The 23561-nt window shown below is 60.4% G+C and overlaps 2 protein-coding genes across 9 annotated transcripts in view; one reads left to right on the forward strand and one right to left on the reverse strand.

Moving 5' to 3' along the window:
* ZHX3 (zinc fingers and homeoboxes 3) overlaps nucleotides 1-992 on the forward strand; it is a 131430-nt gene extending 130438 nt beyond the window's left edge. For all 3 annotated transcript variants that reach the window (XM_055437421.2, XM_055437412.2, XM_055437402.2), the window contains exon 4: nucleotides 854-992. In XM_055437421.2, the coding sequence (XP_055293396.2) occupies nucleotides 854-864 (11 nt within the window). In that variant the 3' untranslated portion in view covers nucleotides 865-992. The remainder of the gene's footprint in view (nucleotides 1-853) is intronic.
* Nucleotides 993-1133: 141 nt separating this feature from the next.
* The window catches only part of PLCG1 (phospholipase C gamma 1), a 41881-nt gene continuing 19453 nt past the window's right edge, over nucleotides 1134-23561 (reverse strand). For 2 of the 6 annotated variants that reach the window (XM_055437391.2, XM_088843779.1), the window contains 31 exons: nucleotides 21483-21567; nucleotides 21307-21390; nucleotides 21059-21093; nucleotides 20758-20830; nucleotides 20551-20652; nucleotides 20326-20444; nucleotides 20161-20246; nucleotides 19958-20078; nucleotides 19127-19295; nucleotides 18891-19013; nucleotides 18710-18811; nucleotides 18442-18629; nucleotides 18013-18213; nucleotides 17809-17928; nucleotides 17537-17717; nucleotides 16704-16781; nucleotides 15918-16021; nucleotides 15649-15745; nucleotides 15320-15389; nucleotides 14753-14910; nucleotides 13473-13569; nucleotides 13162-13386; nucleotides 12942-13090; nucleotides 12052-12166; nucleotides 11788-11949; nucleotides 11617-11705; nucleotides 11360-11547; nucleotides 8381-11221; nucleotides 7707-7802; nucleotides 6368-6555; nucleotides 1134-6079 (listed from right to left, as the gene is read on the reverse strand). In XM_055437391.2, the coding sequence (XP_055293366.2) occupies nucleotides 11179-11221; nucleotides 11360-11547; nucleotides 11617-11705; nucleotides 11788-11949; nucleotides 12052-12166; nucleotides 12942-13090; nucleotides 13162-13386; nucleotides 13473-13569; nucleotides 14753-14910; nucleotides 15320-15389; nucleotides 15649-15745; nucleotides 15918-16021; nucleotides 16704-16781; nucleotides 17537-17717; nucleotides 17809-17928; nucleotides 18013-18213; nucleotides 18442-18629; nucleotides 18710-18811; nucleotides 18891-19013; nucleotides 19127-19295; nucleotides 19958-20078; nucleotides 20161-20246; nucleotides 20326-20444; nucleotides 20551-20652; nucleotides 20758-20830; nucleotides 21059-21093; nucleotides 21307-21390; nucleotides 21483-21567 (3364 nt within the window). In that variant the 3' untranslated portion in view covers nucleotides 1134-6079; nucleotides 6368-6555; nucleotides 7707-7802; nucleotides 8381-11178. Of the gene's footprint in view, nucleotides 6080-6367; nucleotides 6556-7706; nucleotides 7806-8380; nucleotides 11222-11359; nucleotides 11548-11616; nucleotides 11706-11787; nucleotides 11950-12051; nucleotides 12167-12941; nucleotides 13091-13161; nucleotides 13387-13472; nucleotides 13570-14752; nucleotides 14911-15319; nucleotides 15390-15648; nucleotides 15746-15917; nucleotides 16022-16703; nucleotides 16782-17536; nucleotides 17718-17808; nucleotides 17929-18012; nucleotides 18214-18441; nucleotides 18630-18709; nucleotides 18812-18890; nucleotides 19014-19126; nucleotides 19296-19957; nucleotides 20079-20160; nucleotides 20247-20325; nucleotides 20445-20550; nucleotides 20653-20757; nucleotides 20831-21058; nucleotides 21094-21306; nucleotides 21391-21482; nucleotides 21568-23561 lie in introns of all 6 variants that reach the window. The other 4 variants (XM_088843776.1, XM_088843777.1, XM_055437382.2 and 1 more) reach the window with 4 other exon arrangements.

Raw genomic sequence — 23561 nt, forward strand, 5'->3', positions numbered from 1 at the left:
CACTAATTTATTTAGGTTTTTTTTTTTTTTTTAATTGCAGTTCTCCTGAATTATATTCTTACAGCTGGAAATAGCGTGGTAGTTGTTGCACAATTATGAAATGTGCTTAATGCCACCTGATTTTACATTTAAAAATGGTTAAAATAGTAGATTTTATGGTATGTGTATTTGACCACAATTAAAAATGCTCACCTGGATTTGGGATAAATGGGTTTGAATCACCAGCCCTGGCTTCCCTCAGCTGGTAACTCCAACTGTGAGTGAAGAGCTGGTGTCCTGGGTGGGACAGAGCAGGGGTGGCCAGGCTGGCTGTGCCTTCATAGCATCGTACTCTTCTGGCCGAGACAGGTACCCAGGGGGACAGGGAGGGCTGGTCTCTCTGTAGCTGGTTTCTCTGAGCCAGCCTCAACACCGCCCCTGGGCCTCCCCCCCCCCACAAGCATCCTGGGTGAGGGTCTCCCACAAGCATCCTGGGTGAGGGTCTCTCTGAACAGCCCCCTCCCCCACGACAGATGAGGGTGTCAGTGGGACAGGTCAGGAAGCAGACCTGCCAAGCGACCACTGTGTGTTCTGAGGAGCTGGAAGGGGAGGTGGTGCGTGGCAAGGGTTTACAGCTCAGGAGTCAGGCGCCCAGCCCAGCCTCAGGCCTAGGTTTGCAAAGGGGAGGCTCCAGGCCCTGCTGGGTGTGGCCAGCATCCCGTCCTCTGCCTCCACGGCCTTCCCCACCTTCCCTTGGGCTGGAGGGCAGGGAAGCTGGTGGGAAGGCCGAGCTTCTGGATGAAGTCCCCGACGTGGGAGGGTGGGCCATCCTGGTGATGCGCGTGGAGGTGACGGGCCTGTGTTTTCTCCTCAGAAACGGACTGAACGGGAACTGATGGCTGTGAAGGACCAGCCAGCCTTGGGAGGCCACCACCGCTTGGAAGGGCCCAGCCCCTCTCTGCTGCCACAGGCTGAGGCCGCACCAGCCCCCGGCCCACACAGGCCTCCATGTGGCCAAGCCCACCACCACCTGTGAGCAGGGGGACGCGTCTGCCAGTTCTGCCCACAATGCAGGACCTCTCCTTTGCCTTCCAGTGAATAAATAGTTCAGATTTCATATTCATAGACACAGAATCAAGCTTTTAACATATAAATCTGCCTGTACACGTTTAATGAAACGTCAGATTGCAGACACTTTTATTACACAGAAACTCTGGCTAGCAGTCCATGGTCTTTCACGTCATCTCTGTTCTCTGAAGATCGCTGGGCCGCACGGGCTGACACCTTCCACAGTCGGGCCGGGGCCAGCACACCTGCAACCGCGGGCCTCCTTTGCAGTCCTCGAGGAAGGCATTGCCTTTGAAGAGACCTTGGCCCTGTCAGCGGTGACTGGCAAACTGCACAGTGGGCTCGCCTCGCCTCCTGGGATGATCACTGCGGAACATGTGTTCCCAGTGGTTTAACAGACAGAGCGGGTACGCGGTTCATGTCTGATGCTCACACTCTTGTAAGCTGTTACAGCAGTTCTGCTTTTTCATAGAGTTTGACTCATGGACCATAACTCTTCAGTGATCAGATCAACTAAAGAAACACCTGTCAAGCCTAATGTCCTGACCTATGTGCCGCTTTTCTTTCTTTCAGTCTAGAGATGTTTAGAGAGGAAAACTGACAAAGAGAAACAGGGATGGGAGATGGGAGTGAAGGCTACAGCTGCTGGGGGGCTTCCAGGCCCTCTGTCGACACTCACTGCACAGCCGCCTCTGGTTTGGGAAGGAAGAGCCAGACTCAACCTGTCAGAGCAAGAACGGACGGGGCTCGGGGCCTCTCGGAGCCATCAGAGCCGGAGCCGGGGCATTCCTCAGTATGGAGACCTGTGTGTGGGCTTCCCGACAAAGTCCGAGTCCTGGCTGGCGTGCTGGGCATTGCTGGACAGGTCCTTGTGAGGTTTTTAAAGTTATGTATTTATATCCCCGAACTTGGAAACACGATCTCTCTGTTAGCCGAACTGTCATATCCGCTTTTTTAATTGAGAAAAATCACAGGAAGAGGTGCCTTTGTAACACTGGGAAACTTGCTTACAAAGCTGTGCTCAGCAGTAAATCCCTGTCTCCCCCAAGACTGGCCGCTCTGTGAGCAGCAGGTAGAGTGAAGCTCTCAGAAACCCCCTGCTGCCCAGAGCACCAAGGCCTGGGTGCTCCTCCTGGGTGACCCCAGAGGGAGGGCAGGGGCTGTGGTGAGAAATACTAGGGGTGGGGTAGCCACGGCCCTCCTCCCCACCCGCCCCCAGAACCAGACCAGGCAGGCACCGCACGGGCTTGGCTCCCAGCATGGAGGTGGTGGTTGCCCCTCCTGCCTCCGGGAGAAGCTTTTCTGTGGAAACCAAAAGCCCCAGAGCCACTGTTCCTCCCAAGTGTCTTTTCCCACTTGCCCGTCCCATGAGGGACCACCTCTCCTTTATCTCAAACAGGTGACATGTGAGGACTTGGCACGCTCTGCAGCCTGTTTTTGTATCCTTCCACGTTGGGTGTGAAGCTACTTAGCCCTAAAGCCTCTCTGGAGAATTGCCAAGAATGGCGAGTGCTTGCCTTCTTTCAGAGAGGAGACCCCTGGAACTCTTCCTGCAGTGTTTATGTGCATGCGGGTTAATTTACATATACCCATCTGCAGTAGATGCTCAGTTGATGCTTTACTGGTGATGGGTACACCTGACGTGTACACAAGAATGTGGTGGCACGTGAGCACTGGGGGCACGGCTGGGATACCGTGCAAAGCCAGCTTGTGGCGTCACTCCCAGAGCCCTGTGTGCCCCAGCCGAGGGCTGCCTCTTCAGAGAGGATTTTCTTTTTTTTTTTGTATTCATATGTCATTTACAACCCAAACAGCAAAGCAGAGAAATAAATTACATGGTGGTCAAGTTCATGCAGGACACACTGATCCCACCTCAGCACCAGCTGGTCCTTAAAAGGTGGGAAAGTCACAGTGCCGCCTGCGGGCAGGTTTTGTCACAGACGGGGGCCCTGCCCGACAGCCAGAATGCACTGCCGCTCCGCCCCCCAAGTGGCGAGACCACCCAGGCTGGCCAGACCTTCTTTCCTGTGCTCTTGAATCTGAGTGACTTAGGAGGGGGCCTTGGGCCACATGCTTGAAGGAGACAGAGATGGCTGGGTCATCGAACAGGTGTCTAAAGATACCCGGGGTCCTGGGGACAAAAGCAGGAACACAGCCAATGGGGCAGAGACGCACCCACGGCAGCCAGAGCCAGGGTGCAGTGGGAGGGCCCCGTGGCCGGGCAGGTCACTGCGCATTTGCACCCCAGCGGCGGTTAGACTGTGATGTCGCCTCTGGTAGGAGGCAGTCTGTGGGCTGCAAAGTTGGGGGAAACTGGGTGGGGCTAGTCTCTCCTGAAGGAAAAGCCTGTTTTGGTGAGGTGACTAATCTCTCCCCTCTTCTCTGCACCGGGACTCATCAGAGATGGTGAACCACGTCAGTGTTTCTTGGTGCCTGTCTTGTACGTGTTTGGTTTATTGTATTTTTTACACGGGGTTGTAGATCCAGTTTGAATAGCTGAGACCAGATCCCCATCCTGATACAGGAAACCTGGATTTATGCTACATATACTTTCATACTTTGATGACTATTGAGGAGCTTTTTGACTTGGAAAGTGGGCTGTCTTTGTCAGGAGCCCTGGGGTCCTGAAGTGGAAAGCCAGGCTGGGGGACTCGCAGCACCTGGAGGGTGGCCCTGTGTGACTCAAGCTCCTTTCAAGGCTGACTGCCCACCCCTGCTGTCGGGAGCACGGTTGGAGGTGGGCGAGGGTAGGTGGCACCTGTAGGCACTCACGGGCCCGGGAGGCCTTCCCACCTGAAGTCCCGCGTGTGCTCCAGGCTGAGACACAGATGCCGTGGGCTCTGTCCGGCTCAGTCTGTGGTCCTGTGGCAGGTCCTGTGTCCCCTCCCTGGGTGCCAGGCTGCTTTCCACGGAGGCACAGCATCGGCCATTCTGTGCACATCTCTGCTGACAGCTCCCTGCTTCTGCCGCCCTGTCGCGGGCCCTGCTGCCTCTTGTCTTCCTGTCCTCTTCGTGGACCAAAATCCTCCAGCTGGAGCAGCGTTTGTCCGTTCAAAGATTGTAGCCCAAGTGGATAAAGGCACTTTGTAAGAGAGAAGAGCCAGCCAAGGAAGAAATCATAAAACCTGGAGTCTGGGCTCCTCCTAAAGCTCCTTCCCCCCTTTTCTATGCTTAGACTCTCCCTTGGGTGGGGTGCCGGTCTGGCTCACCTTTTGTGTGATAACTAAACTGGCCGAGGCTCAGCTGTGTGCTGGAGAAAAGGCCTCTGGACGCGAAGAGCTTGGCATGGGCGGCCCTTGCAGGCCGAAGCTGGCAGCTGCCCTCGTCAGGAGAGTCACGGGCTGTGCCCTTCTCTCGGCCACTGGTAGCTCCACACCCGCCGCCTTCACTCCCTTTCCCAGGAGCACAGACCCTCCCTACCTGCCTGCCCAGGCCTGGGGGCTGAAGGGCATCTGTGTGCACAGAAGCGCCAACACCAGAAAACATGGGGTGAGTGGGGCCCCCTCAACAGTCCCCTCCCCAAGCAAGGCTTCAGTCCGGGGTCCCCCGCGTGCTGTGTCCTGGCTGCATTTATAACAGCCAGACTGGGTGACGGGCTGGGGTGGCTACAGGCGACCTTGTGACAGACGGAACGGATGCGGAGTGGAGAATGAACTGATTGTGGAGCTTGCTGCCCGGCTCTAGGTCTGGGTGAACCCACAGGCCTCGGGTGCAGTTTGTTTCTGCTGGAATCTGTGTTCCCAGCTCTGGTCACACTTGGGGGCAGGGGGGTGACCAGGCATCTGGGTGGGAGGAGGAGCAAACGGAGCGCTTGCCTGGAGAGGACAGGCCGCCTGCTCTTTGGTGTTTCAATCGAAGAACCTATGACCAGCGTGCAAACCTGGCTTCTGCACGGAAGCCCTGGCCAGCACCAGGCTGGAGCCCGGCAGCAGGCGCCCACGTGGGGTGGAGGCCAGAGCGGGTGGGCGCCAGGCGCCGCTGGCTTGTGAAGAGGATGGGGCTGGCTCCCGCTCCTCAGGTGCTGGAGTCCCACCTGAGTCTGCAGGACATGAGAATCGGTGCAGGTTCTTCCCTGCTGTCCCCGGCCCCGGCTTTCCCAGCCCGAGCCCCTCTGGCTGTGTCTCTCCTGCTGTCCTCTCGGGGCAGGCGGGTTCTTGCGGGGAGTCTGGGCGTTTACCTGGAGAGCGTGTCTTCCTCCAAGAGTCCGCTCTGCCCCCGGGGGGGAGGTGAGCAGCGTCTCTCAGCTGAGGCTAATTTACAACGTCTGTCCCTCCCCTTGGTGAGGGGACGGTCTGAAGGTCCCTATGCGACTGGAGCGCGAGGTGGACTGTCCAGGAGTCATGGAGGACAGGAAGCTGCAGGTCCACGGTCTGGTCCTTCCCAGTCAGGACCCTCTCGGTGCCTGCTTGTCCTGCGGTTTGTGTTCAGGGACACTGTCACGCACCCTGGGTCCTGCCCTGCCAGCTCTCCCATCCGGTTCGCTGCTCCTGTGGCCTGGAGAGCCAGTGCCCCTGGGTGGATGCGGCCTGGTGGCAGGCCATGGGGTGATGCTGAGGGGAGAGGGGGTCGCCCCCGAGCAGTGGGTTCCTGCCCCACTCCCCAGCACCGCTTCATTCAGTGTGTCCAGGGGGCTGGACTGTGCCATCGTTGTTGTTGGAGAGAGACCCCCCCTCACCCGTCTGCGCAGTTGACTGGAAGTGCACTGAGCGCAGCCTCTCTGCCAGGCCGGAGGTTGCCGGAGGCGAGAAGGGTCCGTGTGCCTCCCTGGTGGCTGGTTTTCTGCCGCCCACTCACAGGCTGGTCTTCAGCATACACCTTTTGCTCCCCGAGGGTGGGTGCAGGAGGAAGGCCGGGAGGGCAGGGGCAGCTGGCTGGAGGTGTGCTTCCTGCCCTGGAGCCGCCGAAGAAGCCATCGTCTTGGTGCTAAGAGGCCACTGCCCTGTTCTGTCTGTCCGGGGCCCTCCTCCTCTGGCGAGGGAGGCACAGGCGCACGCGGGCTGTCACCAGGCCTGGCAGAAGCGGAGTCCTCATCCTGGGAAGGTGTTTTTAACAGAAAGTTGGAACTTGCCTTTGGACAGCGGCTGCGCTGGGCCACGAGGAGGGGACTGCCCTCTGGGCTGAGTCTCCAGGCCTCACAAGGTCCCCTGTGGGGATGCTGCTATTTCTAAGATGCAAATTGCACATTTCCTAGATTTTGTATCTGTGGATTTGGATAAGGGAGGGGAACAGGGCCAAACTGCTTGTACAATTTGAAATGGGCAGAAATGGTACTTTAAATCTTTTGATTGCTCCTAAATAAAAATGTAAATACATTTCTCACCTGTGGACTGTTTTGTGGGGGAATCAGAAAAAAAGCTGGGAACACTGACATCTCCGGAGTTCACTCTGCGGGCTAGACCGGCAACTCGGAGGGATGAGTTTCCCTTGGGTGCTCCGGGTAAGTTCCAGCTCACCATGTCCAGCCGGGTGGGTCACTCAATAAAGGGCTGCAGCACCCATGGACTGACGCTAAACAGAGGGAAACTGAGTCAGATCTAGAGCTGTCAGGCGTCCAGTGAGAGGACACGTTTCCTGGGGAGAGAGCACTGAGAGGCTTGTCACTTGCTAAGGGGAGGTTGGCAAATATGCCTGAGGCCCCGGGGCCTTGAAGGAATAGGATTAAAGCCCAACCTCTACTGTTCACAGTGATTGAATCTCATGGGGTGATCCTAAGGGCCTGTGCCAAAAGGAAAAAGGGACCCCTGAAAAAGCCCCAGGCGCAGAGAGATATTAAGGAGGGATCCCAGGTGGACCCCAGGTCCTGGTCCTGACCTGGCCCTTCCAGAGGCGACCTAAGTCTTAGGGAAGGAACTTTGTGTGGAACCTAAAAGAAGTCTCCGGGAGGAAGACCAGCTGAGTGTAGAACCCTGAAGTCAGTCAGCCGACCCACGGCGGCTGCAGGCTCGGCTGCTCGCGTTGACCGAGTGGACAGCAGGGGCGACCAGGGGTCACTGGGGTGTCCTGGGGCAGCTACAGGGGCCTCCAGCAGGGAACAGAAACCCAGACTGACCCTGGAAGAGCCACTGAGGGCCCTCGGGCTGAGACCAGACTTGATCAGTTTAACTGATGTGACCTTGTTTTGTTCCACGAGCTCCTTTGGTGTGGTGACCTAATGCCACTTAAGAGTTGTTTTTCCCCTAAGAACTGAAATGGTGGGAGGGGATGAGCTCAAGCTGAAAGGTCAGTGAGTGTCCAGCCGCAGGCCCAGCCTTGGGCAATGATGTTCAGGATGTGCCTGGTCAGAAGGGAGGCCCTGCCCTCAGCACACAAGACCACAGATCGTTGTCAAGGGTGGTGTCCCTGGCTAAGGTCAGAAACCACTCAGGCCTCCTCCAGCAGGAAAGCTGGGGGCGAGGGGGGGGCGGGGGTTGCTCCGGATGCAGAAAGCCCCTGCCCTCGCAGTCGGTGCTGTGTGCGAGCAGGTGGAGAAGCAGGCCGCTCTCCACCACGGGCCAGGACACTTCCACCCGAAGCGAGGGTCTCCCCAACAGCCCCACCCCCATCTGGCCTCCTGGTTCAACCATTGTCAGGTCTGGAGGAACTTGGGTTAAACTCAATCTGTGAATCTGCTCGAATCTGCTGCCACGTTTTCTGCTAGGAAAAAGGATCAAGAAACTTACAGGAAAGGGTGAAGGCAGTCACAGGAGAGTCCAGAGGAGGTGTGTCGCCTCCAGTCAGTGCAGCCACCCAACAGCAGAGCCAATGAAGGAGCAGACCTGCTGGTTAAAGTGGGGAGTCATGTGACAACACACCCGCGCCCCAACCCTAAGGCCACCGCCACACACCTCCTCTCCTGTCACTGGTGAGCAAAGCTTTCTCCTGCCTGCGAGAATCTGGGAACACACAGGTCCAAGAAAGACTACGTTCATCCCCGCCTACCACTTCTTGTCCGAGGGAGACGATGTCCTCCTCTGAGTCAGACCACGAAGTGCCGAGAAGAAAGCCAAGGCGACAGTGAGGACCTGAGCAGGGTACTTGGCTAAATCTAGCTCAGGGACAACAGGAAGGATCTCAAACTGGGACCCAGTTCTCCAAGGGGGTGTGCTCAGAGGGGCCTGCAGTGGACCAGGACGGACCCCAAACCTGAGGACTTGGGGAATGCATGTCTTGGTCTGACTTGTCATACAGGAAAGGGATGCTCTGAACTGCTAACTCTGTAAAAAACCTGCCTTGAGCTCATCTTCAAAACCTTGGGTCTCTCCGAAGCCAGGGACCATACTTGCATACCCACATTGTCACACCAGAGCCATATGTCACATGACGACCATTTGAAGAACCAGCTGATTACACTTACCTTTGTCTCTTTGGTGATCGCTCTCAGGCTTCCTGGGCGGGCATATTATGCCCCTCCCCACCCATGCATCCAACAGGCAGGCGGCTCTCTTCTCTGTACAGCAGCGTTTTTGATCCACAGCAGCACAGTCCACTACAAAAACAGCCACAGGAAGGGCAGGGCAGGGCAGGGCAGGGCCCTTTAAACCATATTCTAGGCACAGAGATTTCGGCCCCAAGAGGAAACCAGAGTATAACCCAGAAACCTACACTTGAATGCTATGTGGGCCTTATTTTTAAAGGAGAGGTTTCTGCAGAACTGGGAAGGGACTCTGGCTGCTTGCAGGCGGGTGTACCTCACCCTCGGCATGTGAGCTGGGGCAGAGGGTAGCCTCACACCACCTTGCAGTCCAGAAGGAAGGTCTGCTGGACCTGGGAAGTAAACAACCTCCTCACCTGCTTCTATTGCAGAATAACCACCAGGCAAGCGGCCCCAGTTAAGACGTCTCCGGAGAGGAGCAGGCGTTCCTGCGCCTCAGAAAGAACTCACAAGTTAAGGGATAAAGGACGTGAGAATAACATTATGTGGCGGTCAGATCTTAAGAGGGCAGCAGAGCTGGCAAACGACCAGCCTCGAGCCCAGGTTAGGGCAGCAGGTCGGCACGACCTCAGGGTTGGCTGTGCTGAGGCACCTTCGTGCCCACGAGCTGGGACTCTGGCCCCTGTCCTTAGAAATGGGGCTGCGCCCCTCCAGACTTCCACGCCTTTCTTGGATTTTTCCACCGGTCGGGTCCATCAACGACCAGTGAGTGGCCCAGGACCCTTCATCCACCCGCAAGGCCAGCGGCTCCTTCATCCCTCCTTCCTTCCTGAGGGAAAGCATCCTGCGTCATCTTTGCCTTTAAAGAAACCTGCGTCACCGGCTGGCTTTGCTCTGTCCTCTCCTCCCGCCCCTCGTCCACCGAGGCTGAGCAGCAGGAAGAGCAGAAGGTCATTATGGTGCCATTGAGAAGTAATTCCACTTTTTACAGTCTTTTTCAGAAAGAAAGCTTTTTCAATAAAATTTAAAATTTTTATTAACATTTAAATTATAAACCAAACGCTGGCAACCATATATAGACATGTTTGCTATGGACAGCTGATTGGGAGGTGGTATTTTGAAATACCATTTCAGAATTAGTTTAAATAAATCAATACGTTTTCTGAGAAACTGTGAGATTTCCTTCGGTTTACAGTCCATGATGTGGAAAGTTTAATATAATGTTAAATAATTTACTGTCTATCCTAAAAGCTATAGAAAATGGAATCACTATTAGAACTGGATAATAACAAGGCTTGAACGGCTCAGTGGTTCTTCTGAAGAATATATAGAAATCTTAAAAAGGTAACACTGTTAACTGAGCTGTAAAATCCGTAAAAATAACAGGTCTGCCACAGTGCGCAGGTAAGTTCATTCATTTTGCTTTCCCAGTCCCATCCCCCCACCAAGCAGCTTTCAGGTCAGAAGTGGAAGACACAGAAAATCATACATCCTACGTGAAGGAATGAAGGTCGTGAGAAACAGAGTGTGCAAAAATAAACTTTACAAGTCCATACTCCAACATCACGTCCGTCTATTGTCAGCATCTGATTGATTTCACAAACGCGCGAGATCACCCAGACAGCGTCCTCTTGCAGGGTCGTCTGGCAGACTCCAATCCGAGATGTCTCGCTGTGACAGGGAAAATGGTCTTCACTCTGATTTGGGACTCACGGCTGGCCTGCGGAGCTGCTGCGGGAGGACATGTTCCTTGTGTGAGGGTGTTTCCTGAAAGCATGGCGGCCAGTGCCCAGCTGGACCTCTGCCATGGGGCCTGGCCTTTCCACTCCGGGCCCACAGGTGCCCACCAATCCTGACCCAGCTGGCGTCTTGCTCTGGCTCTCAGGGGGCCTGGTGCAAATGCAGGCATGTCCTCACTGACGACGTGGGAGGAGCCGCCTGCCGCCCAGCACGCCCAGTGCTCACAGACACGTGCCCCCTGGTGAGCGGGTCCTTCAGGCTTGTGCCCAGGCTGCAAGCAGGGGCCTCTGAGGCCCAGTGGGTGACCAAGGGCCACTGTCCTCCCACGGCCCTGAGGCGCTGCAGCTGTGGCCCTGCAACTCGCTGTCGCTCTCCCTGTTTCAGGTGGCAACCCTGGGCCACCTCGGCCTCCTCCACGGGCCCCTCACAACCTGGCTGCCCAATACTGCTACCCTGCACACGAGGCTCTGCATCGGTGAAGTGGGTGGCGCTCCTGGTCGTGGGCAGCATGCCCTTGTGCTGTGCCCTCCTCTCCAGGCAGGCCCTGTGCTCCTCCACCCGGGCTCCAGGACACCTCTCCTCCCTCCCTGCCCGGCTGGGGTTTAAAGCTGCAGGACTGTGTAAACGTTGACTCCCGAGCCCAGCAAGGCTGCTGCTGCTCTGCTCCTCTCAGGAATGTCAGCGGCTCCTCGGAGCCTCCTGTGCTGCCAGCTGAGGCAGCCTCTCTCTCCGAGAGGCAGTGGCCATGATGGTCCCAAGATGGAAGGCTCCATCTCCAGAAGGCAGGGCCAGGTGTGTGTGCTTAAAGGCCAGACAGTACAGTTTTTTGCCTTCACCCAGAGCTGGGGCGTGGAGGCCCAAAATAGGAATACATCTCATTAATGACATTCTTTTCATCTAGCGTCCACGGCTAGAATCTGGGCTCCAGGCGGTGAGGCCAGGAAGGGCGGCCCCATAGGCTGCTTCCCTGGAACCCAGTCCATGGCCCCCTCTCCGTGCGCGGCACGGCTCCTGATGCTCTCCGCGAGGCTGGGGCACGGCTAGAGGCGGTTGTCTCCATTGACCCGAGTCCTGCGCGGGGCCCTGGGCAGGAGGGAAGAGCATCCTGATGGGCGGTGGGTCGAGGCCCGGGGGGACGGGCGAAGGGAACCGAGGGCGGCCAGCCACCCACCCAAGCCTCTCAGGACCCCTCCTCCAGGCCACCTTGCCCTCACCCCTCACCTGCGATCCCGACTGTCAAAATGGTCTGTGAGATGCTCCTGGGAGATGCGGAAGTCCTCAAAGGGCTGCTGGTAGCGAGCTTCGAAGGAGCCCTCCCGGGCCCGGCCGTGGAACAGCGGGCCCGAGGCATCGCAGCTCCGCTCCCGCAGGGACGCGCCCCCAAAGGGGCTGAGGTCACCGTTCTCCTGCTTCGGCAGGGACACAGGGCTCAGCGGCTGCCCGGCCCCGCGCCGCCCCGCCCGCCCGCCCGCGGGTACCTTGGCCGGGAACACGTCAATCTTGATGAGCAGGGAGGCCAGCTCCAGGTCCTCACTGTAGTTGTTCTTCAGAGGCACCGCTCGGTAGCCTGGGGGGAGGAAGCTCGGCCCTTAGCCCCCGGGGGTGCCGGCGAGCCGCCCCACCCCCAAGTGTGGAGGAAGGGCCCTCACCGGTCTTCAGACCCTTCACTGGGAAGGTAGCCTGAGCCAGGAAGTTCTGGTCACTAAACATGTCCTCCTCATAGACCACGAAGCGCAGGAAGGCGAACTCGGGGTTACTGATCTGGAAGTGGAAGGGCTTGGCTGGCCACACGGGGTTCAGTCCGTTGTCCACTGCGAAAGCAAGGGCAAAGGGCCTCAGGCCGCTGCTGGGAGGATGGAGTCACAGGTGCAGAGGGTCTGACGTGCCCAGGGGCGTGGGGAGGGGAGACATACCCACAAACTCCGTCTTCTGCTTGACGCTGTCATACTCGGCTCCAGCCACCTCGATCTCCACAAAAGGACACACGATGCCGCGGCCGTTCTTTGGCAGGTGCCGGGCCCCCAGCACCTGTAAGGCGGGCAAGGATAGGCCTGGGCTGGTCCTTCCGACTCACACCCAGTCCCCACTGAGTGGTGGAGGCAGTGCGCCCTCTGCTGGGCCCCCAGGACACTGCCCAGAAGTCCCCCGTCGTCGGGGCCTGACAGCAGCTGCTGCAGCAAAAGTTCCCTTGAACCACAACTACCATGTGAGTTTTTGCGATCTAATCTACATTAAATCCACGTGTATTTTAACACAAACATGTTTAAATTACTTCTCTCCAGGACAAAAAAGTAGAAATCTCTGGAAAAAAGACATGGTCACCCCAACTCTGTCCTCACTTCTCTTTCAAGACCCGCCTGGGCCAACACCCCCTGCACCCCACAGCACCAAGCCACCTACACCACAGCTGCTCCCCCGGGGCCTTGAGAAGTTGGCAGTGCTGTTCAAGCGCCCATTCTAGCAAGTACCATCAAGCTTATTCCCGTGGCAGGGGCACCAGCTCCCTGCTGTCTCCGCACACTCCTGCCAGGCAGTGGCACCAGCTCCCTGCTGTCTCCGCACACTCCTGCCAGGCAGTGGCTGTCCACGGCGTGGTCTTACTGGACCACCTGACCCCTGAGTGCCGAGAACTGGCCACACTGAGCCCAGTCCCCAGGCGCAGGCCTGAAGCCTCATGCCCACCTCAGAGGACAGCTTCGTTTCCCTCGAGCTCCAGGACCGTCCAGCACCCCTCCCAAGTCGCGTCAGCCAGCCCCCCGGCCCTGGTGCTTGGAACCAGCCCAGCAGAGCGCCTCCTTCCCACCTCGATGCAGATGGCACACGGCTCCAGCCCGCGGAGGCTGCTCTTGTCAAAGGGGTCGAAGGCCTCGTCGCGCATGACGCTGGGCTGCAGCACGTAGCCACAGTGCCCACCAGCCAGGAACAGGGCCTGGTTCATCTGCATGGGCTTGTCTGCAAGAGTGGGTTACAGTGGACTCCAGCCCCAGTGCCCCGCGGGACCCCGCCCCTGGCCGCCGCCTCACCTGGGGTCTGGAAGTTGAGGGCCACAAGCTGGCTGCCGCAGATCCACATGGGCAGGGGGTCGTAATTGGAGGAGTCCAGCCGCTGGCCCTTGGGGTAGATGCGGGAGAGCTGCAGGCGGTTGTACTGGAGGAACTTCTTGCCTTTGGCCTTGTTCACGTACTTCTCGGCCTTGGTCTCCGGGAAGGACGACATGTCCCGGTAGCAGGCGCGTTCGGTGCCAATCTCTGGGCCCAACAGGGAGCGTGCTCAGAGCCCGCCCGCCCAGTGGCCGCTGGGGCCAGCCCCCTCCCACCCCGGGCCGGACCCTTACTCTCTTCATCAAAGGGGACAGGCCGGCAGTAGATGACGAGCTCTGAGAGCTCCAGGGCGATCTTCTTCCTCCGCTCCATCATCTTGCCCTCGGTGAGCTGGGGACACATGGGCCCTGAGCCCGGGCGGGAGCCCCCAGGGAGAGGAGCCCCCGGCCACCTTGGGCACGCCCACCCGCACCTTCCAGATCTGGCTGTCTTCAGTCTCAACCCAGAAACCCTCCTGAGAACACACACCCTCCCGGCTTCAGAGACTGGGATCCTCACACCACCTGTGCCCCAGTGACACTCCAGGGTGCTGGGCTGGCTGCACCCCAGGGACGCTCGGCCCTCACTCAGCACCGGGCCCGCCGCAGGCACTGGGAACGTGGGCGCAGTCCTCTGGGTCCTCGGGACCATCCTTCCAGCCCCCGGCCCAGAAGCCTTACCCCCTCGCCCTGCAGTTCTCCTTTCTCAACACAACCACCTACCCACCACGGCCAGACTTCAGCCTCAGCACATCCCTCACTGGCACCCGTGCGGCCCTGGACTCGTGAAGGCCCGCTTCCTTCCAGAAGCAGCTCCTGTCCTCGAGCTCTTCCTTCCCTCTGTGGCCGAGACCCTGGGATCCATCCCTTCAACCACCAGATCCTTCCGGCCTGGTCCTTCCAGGCCCTGCTCGGCTCAAAGTCGTCCACACCCAGCCCTCTCGGCTTGGCCTGCGGGTGTCCTTTCTCCAAGGCAGCCACAGTGCTTCCTGCAGCCCCTCCACCCCACCACAGGATTCCCGCACCCCGGCCAGCACGCCCTCCTCTCTCCTCCAGAAGCTGGTCCTTCCACCGTCCTGCCCTGCACAGGTGGTACCCTTGCCTTCCACCTGCCAAGGCCCACTGCCATCCCACCTAGCCACGACCTCCCATGGCCGTCTCCGACCGGCACTTTGAGCTTCTGGCCCTGCCGTCTGCTCCACGGCCCGCCAGACGTCAGACACCCCGCCTTGCTGGCCTGCTCGTCCTGGCCTTCCTTTCTCAACACCCACGTCCTTGGAGGTCACGCCCTGCTCCCAAGCTGTACCACCTCACCCTAAACCCTGGACTACTCCTGCTTCTAGCCCAGGACCCAGCCTCTCGTCTCTGCCTTTGATACCAACTGGTCACTATGCAGAGCCACTCAGAAACGTCCTGGGTGTATCTCAAACTCAACACACCCTCGATGTGCCACACTGTGGAGCACGCGTGTCCCTCCGGCCCCTGCCAGCCGGCGGGGGCTGCCCCGCGGCTGGAGGACCAGCACAGGCTCTCACCCTGGCGTCCGCCGTCTGCGCCACCTCCCGGATCTTCTTCACCCAGTCCTGCAGCTCCTCCTGCGAGTCGGCAGCCACATCCAGGGACCAGTGTGCCACCGAGGCCATGCTGATGGAGAAGACGAACAGCCGGTTGTTCTTGCCCTCGGGACGGACGGCTGGAGGGAGGGAGGAGAGGAGAGCTGGGGACACGGGGCTGAGCCCCCGGCCCACCCCAGCTGTGGGCGGAGCGCGCTCCCTTCCTCTTCAGGGTGGAGGACCGGCGGCCCCAAGACAAGCCCCGCCCCCACCACTAAGCCCATCTCAGCCAAGGACCAGCCCACCAGGACCGCGGACTGCAGCCCACCAGCGGCATCGTCCCCAGCATCTGCACGGGGCGAGCACGCAGGCCTCAGAGCCAGGGGGTGGGGGCTGGGGGGCCAGAGGGTGCCGAGGCATCCAGGAGCGGGGAGAGCTCAGAACGAGGGCAGCCTGTGGGGTGCAACCCTCAGCTTCCTCTCTCTGGGAATGGAGAGAGCCACCAGGGACAGCCTGACCCTGAGGGGCAGAGAAGGGGTTGGGGCTCACCTATCTGACAAGCTGGCACATCCAAGACCCCCCGCAACAAGTCCCCGAGTGGGCTGTTCTCGTCCAAGTGCTGTGGGAGGCAAAGCCCAGAATCAGTAAGTCTGCTGTGTGTACACAAGGGGGTGTCTGTGTGCACGCTAGAATGCATCCGACAGACAAACACGAAACCACACGTGCGCGGCACACATGCGCGGCCCAAGTGCATCAGACTGCAGCCTGCATGTGGCGGTGGGCCCACACACAGGAGCACTGTGTGCACGCAGGCACGTGGACACCGTGTGGGGGGTGGACACAGGAATCCCCGCCCACCAACGTGGCTCTGGTCTCACCTCCCTCTCGGGCTCCAGGGCTGCCGGGCTGACCATCTCCTCCACGTAGTTTGAAGGGAACCACAGCTGCTTCTTCCCACCATAGTCACCCCGCCACCTGTGGAAGCCGCAGGGTGCTGACCCCCAGGGACCACCCCAAACTCCCGAGAGGGAGCAGCTCTGCGGGTGCACTGGGGCCCACATGGGCCCATGCCTCTCAAGCCCCTCTCGCGTGTACACAGCCAGCACCCAGGATGCCTGGCCCGCACCAGGGGCTCTCGGGGGCTCACCAGCCTCCCTCCTGCTTCTCCACGTTCTGGATGATGGCGCTCTTGGTGAACGTCAGCTCGTCCTCCCGCTGCGCCTTGTAGTCGAAGAGAGCTTTGACGGCGCACTACGGGAGAGAAGCCCCGGTCCAGCAGACAGGCCGCCTGCTCCTCCTCTCCCTCCCACGGCTGCATGTGCACCAGCCCTCGTGACCACCCTCCCCGGGGCCTGCAGGAGGCACCAGGGCAAAGGGGATGGGTGAGCCAGGACTTCTGAAGAGAAGCTCCTTTGGGTTCAGGGGGACCTCACAAGCCCCCACCCTGGGCCCCAGGAATCAGACCGGGAAGCTGGGATGGGAGGTGCTGAGCACCTCCTCTAAGACTGGGATGGCTCAGGGTGTGGCTGGGACCCCATCATTTTGCATCTCCAAAGTAGGAGAAGGAATCTTGTCCCAAGCTCCACACTGCTGAGGAAAAATGAGGAAAAGAGCCCAGATCCTCACCCCTTAGAAACAAAGTCGCAAAGAGGAACATCCACCTGTCTGACAAATCTCAGCAGCAGCCAGTGTGCCCCACCCCCCACCTACTGCCACCAGGGAGGAAACGGGGGTCACCCCGGGAGGAGTCTGGAAGGGTCAGTGCTGACCCCTGGGACAGTGGCTGGGGTCAGCCCCAGGAGAGCTGCGGTCATACAGCAACCACACACTTCACAACACCTCTTGGGCTTTGGAAAACCACAAATACCACTGCCCTGCACCCCACAGCTGGGGACCCTCCCCAGCTTCCTGCGCCCACAGCCCAAGGCTGTACCTTGAACGTGGGCATGGGGTTCGCCTCCACATAGAAGCCAGGGTTGCGGCCCTCGTACAGCGCGCCATAGTCAGGCTCCTGGAAATGAGACAGAACAAGCTATGTTAATACCCAGAGGTGAAAGCAGCTGCTGGCTTCCGTGTCCCCTCCTCACCAGGCCGCCTGTCCGCCCCTTTCACACGCCTGGTCCACCAGGGTCCCCAACCTCAGGGGCCTAGACCACCCCTCCTCTCTCCTCACTCTTATCTTGGCCACCCCATCCATGACGCTGAGATCACGCCGCTCCAGAAGCCGCCTCCACCCCCACCTCCTCTCAGCCCCCAGTCCCAGCGGGCGGCCCGGGCCACCTAGGCCCACTGAGGACGAGTCTCGAGCGGACGTTCTGTCGGGGCCCCGCTGTCCTTGCTGTGGCCGTGATCCTGGCCCCTGCTCCACAGCCAGCCTTCATGCTGGCTTCCCCACAGTTCTGCCCTCCTCAAACACACCTCTGCAGCCTACAAGCCCCTGCCTTGGTCCCACCCTCAGGTGGACCCCCTACCTGCGTGAACTCTGGGACCTCCCCACTCCACTCCCAGCCCACAGGGACTGTTCTGCTGAAACCCCTGTTCCCCACCCCCTCACCCACCCAACTGTCCCGGCCTCACGGACACACACAGAGGCCCTCCCTCCAGGACGCCTCCCTGGGTCTCTGCTGGGCCAGCAGCAGGTGGGCCACTCTGTCCCTCGCATCCGCCCCGGGACTGCTGGGTGCTGGCCTGCCCTGCGGTGAGCCTGGAAGTTCCAGGAGGGCTGGTGGGTCTCCTGTGCCCTGTCCCCCGCCCCCAGACGCTCACAGCCGTGCCGATCTTCTCCAGAGCCTCCTCGTTGATGGGGTAGCGCAGCTTCATCTTGCGGTACAGTGGGTGCTTCTCGTAGTAACTGACGAGGTCGACAAGGCTGTCAAACTCAGAGTTGCCCAGCATCACGGTCTGGCCCTCCTGCTGGACGCGGCAGTGCTTGATCTTGCCCTCAGCCCTTGACAGAGACAGAGGAGCCACACGGGGTCAGTGGGCCGGGACCAGGGGTACCCAGCATGGCCTCCAGCCCCCCAGGGCTACCCCCTCACCGGAAGGAGATGGCGTAGGAGTTGGGCTCGTTCCGTTTCCGCACTAGGAAGGCCCCATCCCGGGGTACACGCATCAGCATGTGCTCGGCCTGCGCTCTGGTCAGGCTGGCGTGGTACCACCTGTGGGCGGACAATCCGAGTCAGCCCTGCCCTGCACCGCAGCCCCTGCCCGCGCCCCTGCGCGCGCCCCCGGCCCTCCCTCACTCTCTGCTCTCGTGCGCATTGGTCTGCGGGACCGGCTCTGAGAGGCGCATCTCAAACTCGTTGCAGCGCAGGGGCACCTGCTGGTAGTGCGTGATGAGGTCATAGAGGGAGTCGAAGACGAGGTTGTCCGTTAGGAAGAACTTGGGGGTGCCCGCATCCTGCCGGGAGTGGATCCGGCAGTGCTGGACTTTGCCGTTCCGCCTGAGGGGACGGGGAGGCCGTGAGCAGCTGGCAGGGTGGCAGCCCACACGCCACCCACCGGAGGGCACCAGGTCTCCAGGAGGAGGCACTCTAAGGATGGCTCGGGTGGGGGTGGCCCTGCAGGGGCTCCACACCAACTGCACGTGTGCACATGTGCCTGCGTGTGCCCGGGCCCCACGGCGCCCCTGGTGGAGCCAGATCCACGTGTGCATGTGCTGGGAGGTTTACCAGAAGGACAGAGTGTAGTCGCCCACGAAAGTCTCGCTCTCGCGCACAAGGAAGGAGCCGTCAGGGGCCCCGGTCTCAATGCAGTACTCGGTGAGCAGACGCTCGGCGATGTGCCGACCGTCCCGGCCCGCCCCGAGCTTCCCGTGGAACCACTTCTCATTGGAATGCAGCTCTGTGCTGCCGCTGGCCTGCAAGGCGGAGGGTGACAGCAGAGACGCTTGGTGACCTGGACCCCAGCCTGGACCCCAGCCCTGGGTCAGCCCCTCACCTCCTTGGGCTCCTCCTCATCCTCGTTGCCCTGGTCACTGCTGGTCTCCTCCGAGTAGTAGATCTTGCTGCTGGTCAGGACAAAGTAGTGGGGGTACCACTCCTGGAAGAGACGAGTTGGGGGCCTGTGACAGAGTCCTCTGCATGGCTGCCCTGCTGGCCCAGCCTGGCCCAGCGCTCACATGGTTCACGGGGTCTTCCAGGTAGAGGATGCCATTCTTGATGGAGTTGCTGATGTCGTTCTCAGAGTACATCACCGATGTAGGCACCTCCTCGTAGGCACTGCCCTCAGCCAACTTCTTGTGCTGTGGGCAATAGGCCAGGACTGGCATCCCAGGCCCCTACCTTCTCCCCCAGGCCTGGACCCACCACCGAAGCAAAGGCATGACCCCCCCACCCCGCTGCCACCCAGACCCACCTTGATAAGGATCTTCCTCTTGAGCTGGTTGGGGGAGGGGAGCCCGTCAGCCGCGATGTCCACAGGCTTGGTGAGGAGTGTGTCCCCGAGCACCTTCTTGAAATACTGGGCCATGTTCCTCTGCTGGGCAATGCTGCAGTGGTCCTCGATGGACAGGATGACCGGATACCTGCAGGGCAGGGGAACAGCATGTAACACAGGAGACGGCGTGATTCCCAGGGGTCACGGCTCAGACCGTCCCAGAGAGGTGTCAGGGGCCTAGGGCCTGAGGTCCTCCCTAGAGGGGAGCTACCCCAGAGAAGAGGCAGATCTTATGGGTGCAGCAGAAACCCAGGCCAACTGGGACTGCCTCCGACAGGCATCCCCAGACTTGGTCCCTTCGTGGAGCTGCCCTGGCAGCGAGGAGGGACATCTTACACCCAGGTCAGAAGCAGTGACAAACGGCCTCCAAATTTAGCTACTGGGGGTCCCTGGTGATCCCCTCAATAAGGTGGGAGAGGCTAGTGACCACAGTTTGGGGAAACAATAGGAACTACAGTGTGAAACACGGGGAGCACAGCTGAGTTTCTGGGTTGTGATGGGAAAGGAGCGGGCAGGACCACCTCACAGGCCCAGGGCTACAGGACTGATCTGTGAAGATGAAGAGTTTGAGTGTGTTCCACAGGCTGAGCAGCAGGGCCCACGGAACAGACAGGTGGGCCAAGGGTCCAGGAAGTGAGCAGCTTGGGCAGCAAGGGCTCCAGCAGCTGGCAGGAGGTGGAAGGCAGGGCCGGGGCCTGGGTGGCTTTCACAGGGACCCAGGAGAGGTGGAGCCGAGCCCTGGCCGCTCACTCTGAGGCCACAAATGCGTGCTCCTTGATGGTGTGCAGGACGTCTGAGAACTTGATCTTGGTGGTCAGAGTGTGTCCGTGGTAAATGACCGGCATCCCGTCCGGGCCGTCCCAGCAGTCCACTGGGGAGCAAGGCGACAACAGTCAAGCGGGCAGGCTCCAGCCCCCATCTCCCGGCCCACACGGCCCCGGGTCCCCACGCACACTCGATGCAGCGACAGCCCATCCGCAGGCAGCGAGCGTAGGCTTCCAGGGAGGACTCGCTGGAGAACTGGTCCCCGGTCAGGTACCTGGACAGGGAGACGGGGGGCGGGGTGTCAGGCAAGCCCCATGTCCCGGGGTCGGGCTGGGGCGGAGGGTGCCACTCACGTGTTGTGCGAGGAGGAGATCCAGTAGTGTGACAGGGGGCTGTTCATGGCGTCGGGGCACACCGCATCCAGCTGCGAGTTCCACACGCTGTTCTCCTTGGAGAAGAGGAAGGTGACGAACTGTCCGGGAACAAATGTGGAGAGAACAGAAGATGAGCCCCTGCTGCGCAGCACGGCATGCGCTGGCACAGGAGGCGGGTCAGTCCAGGCAGGGGGCACAGCGGACCTCATCCAGGAAGAAGTAAGGCTCCTCAATCTCTCGCAAGGGGTCTCGGAGGAAGCTGAGCATGAACTCCTGCACCTGGAGCCGGTCCACCGCCCACAGCTCCTGACAGGGGGGGAGACAGGGGCACATGAGACATGAGAGACCTCCAGCCACTGGTGAGCCCAGACCCCCAGCCGGCACCCCGGCCCAAGCCCAGCCCGGTCCTACCCCCTGGTACTCGAGGAGGAACTGCTGGAACTCAGGAAGGGACACCCGGCACAGCTCTGGCCGCTCCCCCGCCCTGCAGGACAGAAGGGAAGTGCCTGGCGGCCAGCTGGCTGGTGTGGACCACAGACAATGGGGGGCCCCTCGGAAGGCAGCACCCAACTCCGGGCCAGCACAGCTGCCTAGGGTGGTCCAGGAAGGCCCCCCACTGCCAACATCCACGGTCTCCCTCCGGCCCGGGGAATCAACCAGGGGAGGGATGGGTAGCCTGGGGGGAAGCCCACCTCCCCACTTCAGACCAAACCTCAGGGCGCTGGCTTCCAGGAAGGGAAGGTCCATCTGCAGGAGACAGAACCAGGTCAGCGCGAGAACCCAGGGAGGCCCCGTGGGCAAGGGGCTCCCGGGAAGAAAGGCGAGGGCAACACAAAGGGGCAGGCCTCACAGGGAGAAGCACCAGAGGCACGGCACCCCGCCGCCCCCAAGCAGGGCAGCAGGGCCGAGGCGAGTGGGATGGGGGCGCGGGCATGGGAGCGGGGCAGGGGGCTCATGCACCGTCTTCTGGGCGCTGTACATGAGGCTGCGGTACAGCTGTGCGAACTGCCCGTAGGTGATGTCACTGGTGCGCTGCTCCAGGTCCTAGAGACAGAGCGGGACTGCCGGTCAGGGCCTGCCAGGGCTGGGGGCGGCCGCGCTCCCTGCCCGCTTGCAGCCGGCCTGCAGGCCCTCACCGTCAGCCGCTCCCGGAGGAAGCGCATGTTGGGGACCCGGTAGTTGACCTGGGATAGCATGTTCTTCAGGTCCTTGGCCGATATCCTGAGGAGACAGGGACACCGCCAGTGACCTCAGCCCCACCTCTCACGACCTCTGACCTGTGGGCCGAGTCCATCTGGGAATAGGCAGGTAAACACCACCACTCTGGGCCCTGCAGCCCTGATGGAGAGCCTGGCTCAGAGCCAGGGGTGACCGAGGGAAGGCCATCCTCTCCCGGGCCTCCAGGCACAGAGGGAAGCAGCCCCTGCTGTGGCTCCCTGGGGCCTCTTCACCCTCACTCTCAAACCCTGGTGCCGCCACAGGCAGGCAGCTCACAGGACTCCCTACCCACTGCCCGGGGACTTGGGGCCTCCTCGGGGAGGAGAGGAAAAACCCGTCTCAGCCAAACGCCAGCGCTGGCGACAAGGCACAGTCCCAGGGTCTCACAGAAGTGCCCTGCCTTCCAAGGCAACCTGCCTAAGGATTGGAAGAGGACCAAGGCAACAGGAAGAAACAGATGGGGACAGGGAGGCCTTCTCCCCGGGGAGGGGGCGACACGGAGGGGAGGCGGGCGTGTCTCCTCCTGTCCTGGTGGTCCTGCTTTCTTCCAGCCAGCGCTCACCTGGCCTCCGTCACCCAGGAGGGGGCCGGCAGGGCCCTCCCGGGGTGGTTAGGAAACCTGCCTCACCCAGCCTTCCTTCTGTGGGCTCCTTGCCACCAGCACCACACACAGGTTGAAACCACTCCCCCCAAAACACCTGTCTGCCCTGCTTCCTCTCCAGCGGCTGCCCCTTCTCTGCTCCTCCTCACAGCAGTGCTTTGAAGGAGCCACCCAGGCTCCACTCACTCCCGGGATCCCACGTCCACTCCTCTACTGTCGGCCTCGAGGTCACTGACAGCTCTCGGGTGTCCCCACGTGATAAGGTGTGTGTGGCACAGCTGACCAGCCCCTCCTCTCTGGGCTTCCAGGGCTCTACCTCCTCCGGTTTTTCTCTTTCCTCAGCTCCTAACCACCCCAGGCCCGAGTGGACAAGCAGCCCAGGCTGGAGTCGGCCACCAGTCCTCTTCTCTTTCCTCGCTGTGTTTGCCTGCAGGCGCCTCCAGCCTCCCAAACCCCCTCTTCAGGTCCCATCTCTGGCCCACTTTGTCCCCGAGCTCGTTCCACCCACCTGTCTGCCCAACACCTCTACCTGACCATCCACGGACATCGCGGCACTCACCCGCTCAGCCGCATCCCTCTCACAGGCTTCCCTACCTCAGTCAACGGCAACCCGACCTTTCTAGATGCTCAGACCAAAAAGCTTAATATAAACCTCAACTCTCCTTCACGCTTCAGAACTGATGTGTCAACTTCATTGAACCCTATCTTCAAAATACAGCCCTGCAGAAATCCAACCCCTTCCTAACACCCCTACCCTGACCTAGCCGTCATCTTCACTGGGAGCATCGGAGCTGCTTCCTAATAAGTGAGCTCTCCACCCGCCCACTGCCCTGTGCAACTGACCTCAGGTCACGTCACACTTCTCTTCAAAACCTTCCGTGGTGCCCGCCTCTCCCCCCGTCAGCGGTCCCCCTCATCCATCGCCTGGCCTTTGCCCCACACCTCTGTAGCCCCTCTGGCTGTCACACCATGGCCTCAAAGCCGTGAGCTCCAAGAGCAAAAAGAAAAGTGAAGTCACTCAGTCGTGTCCGACTCTTTGTGACCCCATGGACTGTAGACTCCTCCGTCCATGGGATTTTCCAGGCAACAAACTGGAGTGGGTTGCCATTTCCTTCTCCAGGAGATCTTCCCAACCCAGGGACTGAACCCAGGTCTCCCACATTGCAGGCAGATGCTTTACCGTCTGAGCCACCAGGGAAGTCCTGAGTGAGCTCCAAGGCACCCCCCCCAAACACACTACAGCACACCCAGAGCTGGTTCCGCACCCCTGCCTCTGCCCACAGTGGCGGCACACTTGGCTTATCGTCATGTGGCCTCCCCACCAGCTGGCACAAGCCCTCGGACAGCTGACCGCAGGAAGTGCCTGAACCAGAGGCCTGCCCACCCCGGCCGTGCG

The sequence above is a fragment of the Moschus berezovskii genome, chromosome 15, assembly GCF_049115385.1.
Source record: "Moschus berezovskii isolate FMDL1 chromosome 15, NW_MosBer_1.0, whole genome shotgun sequence".
Taxonomy (NCBI): Eukaryota; Metazoa; Chordata; class Mammalia; order Artiodactyla; family Moschidae; genus Moschus; species Moschus berezovskii.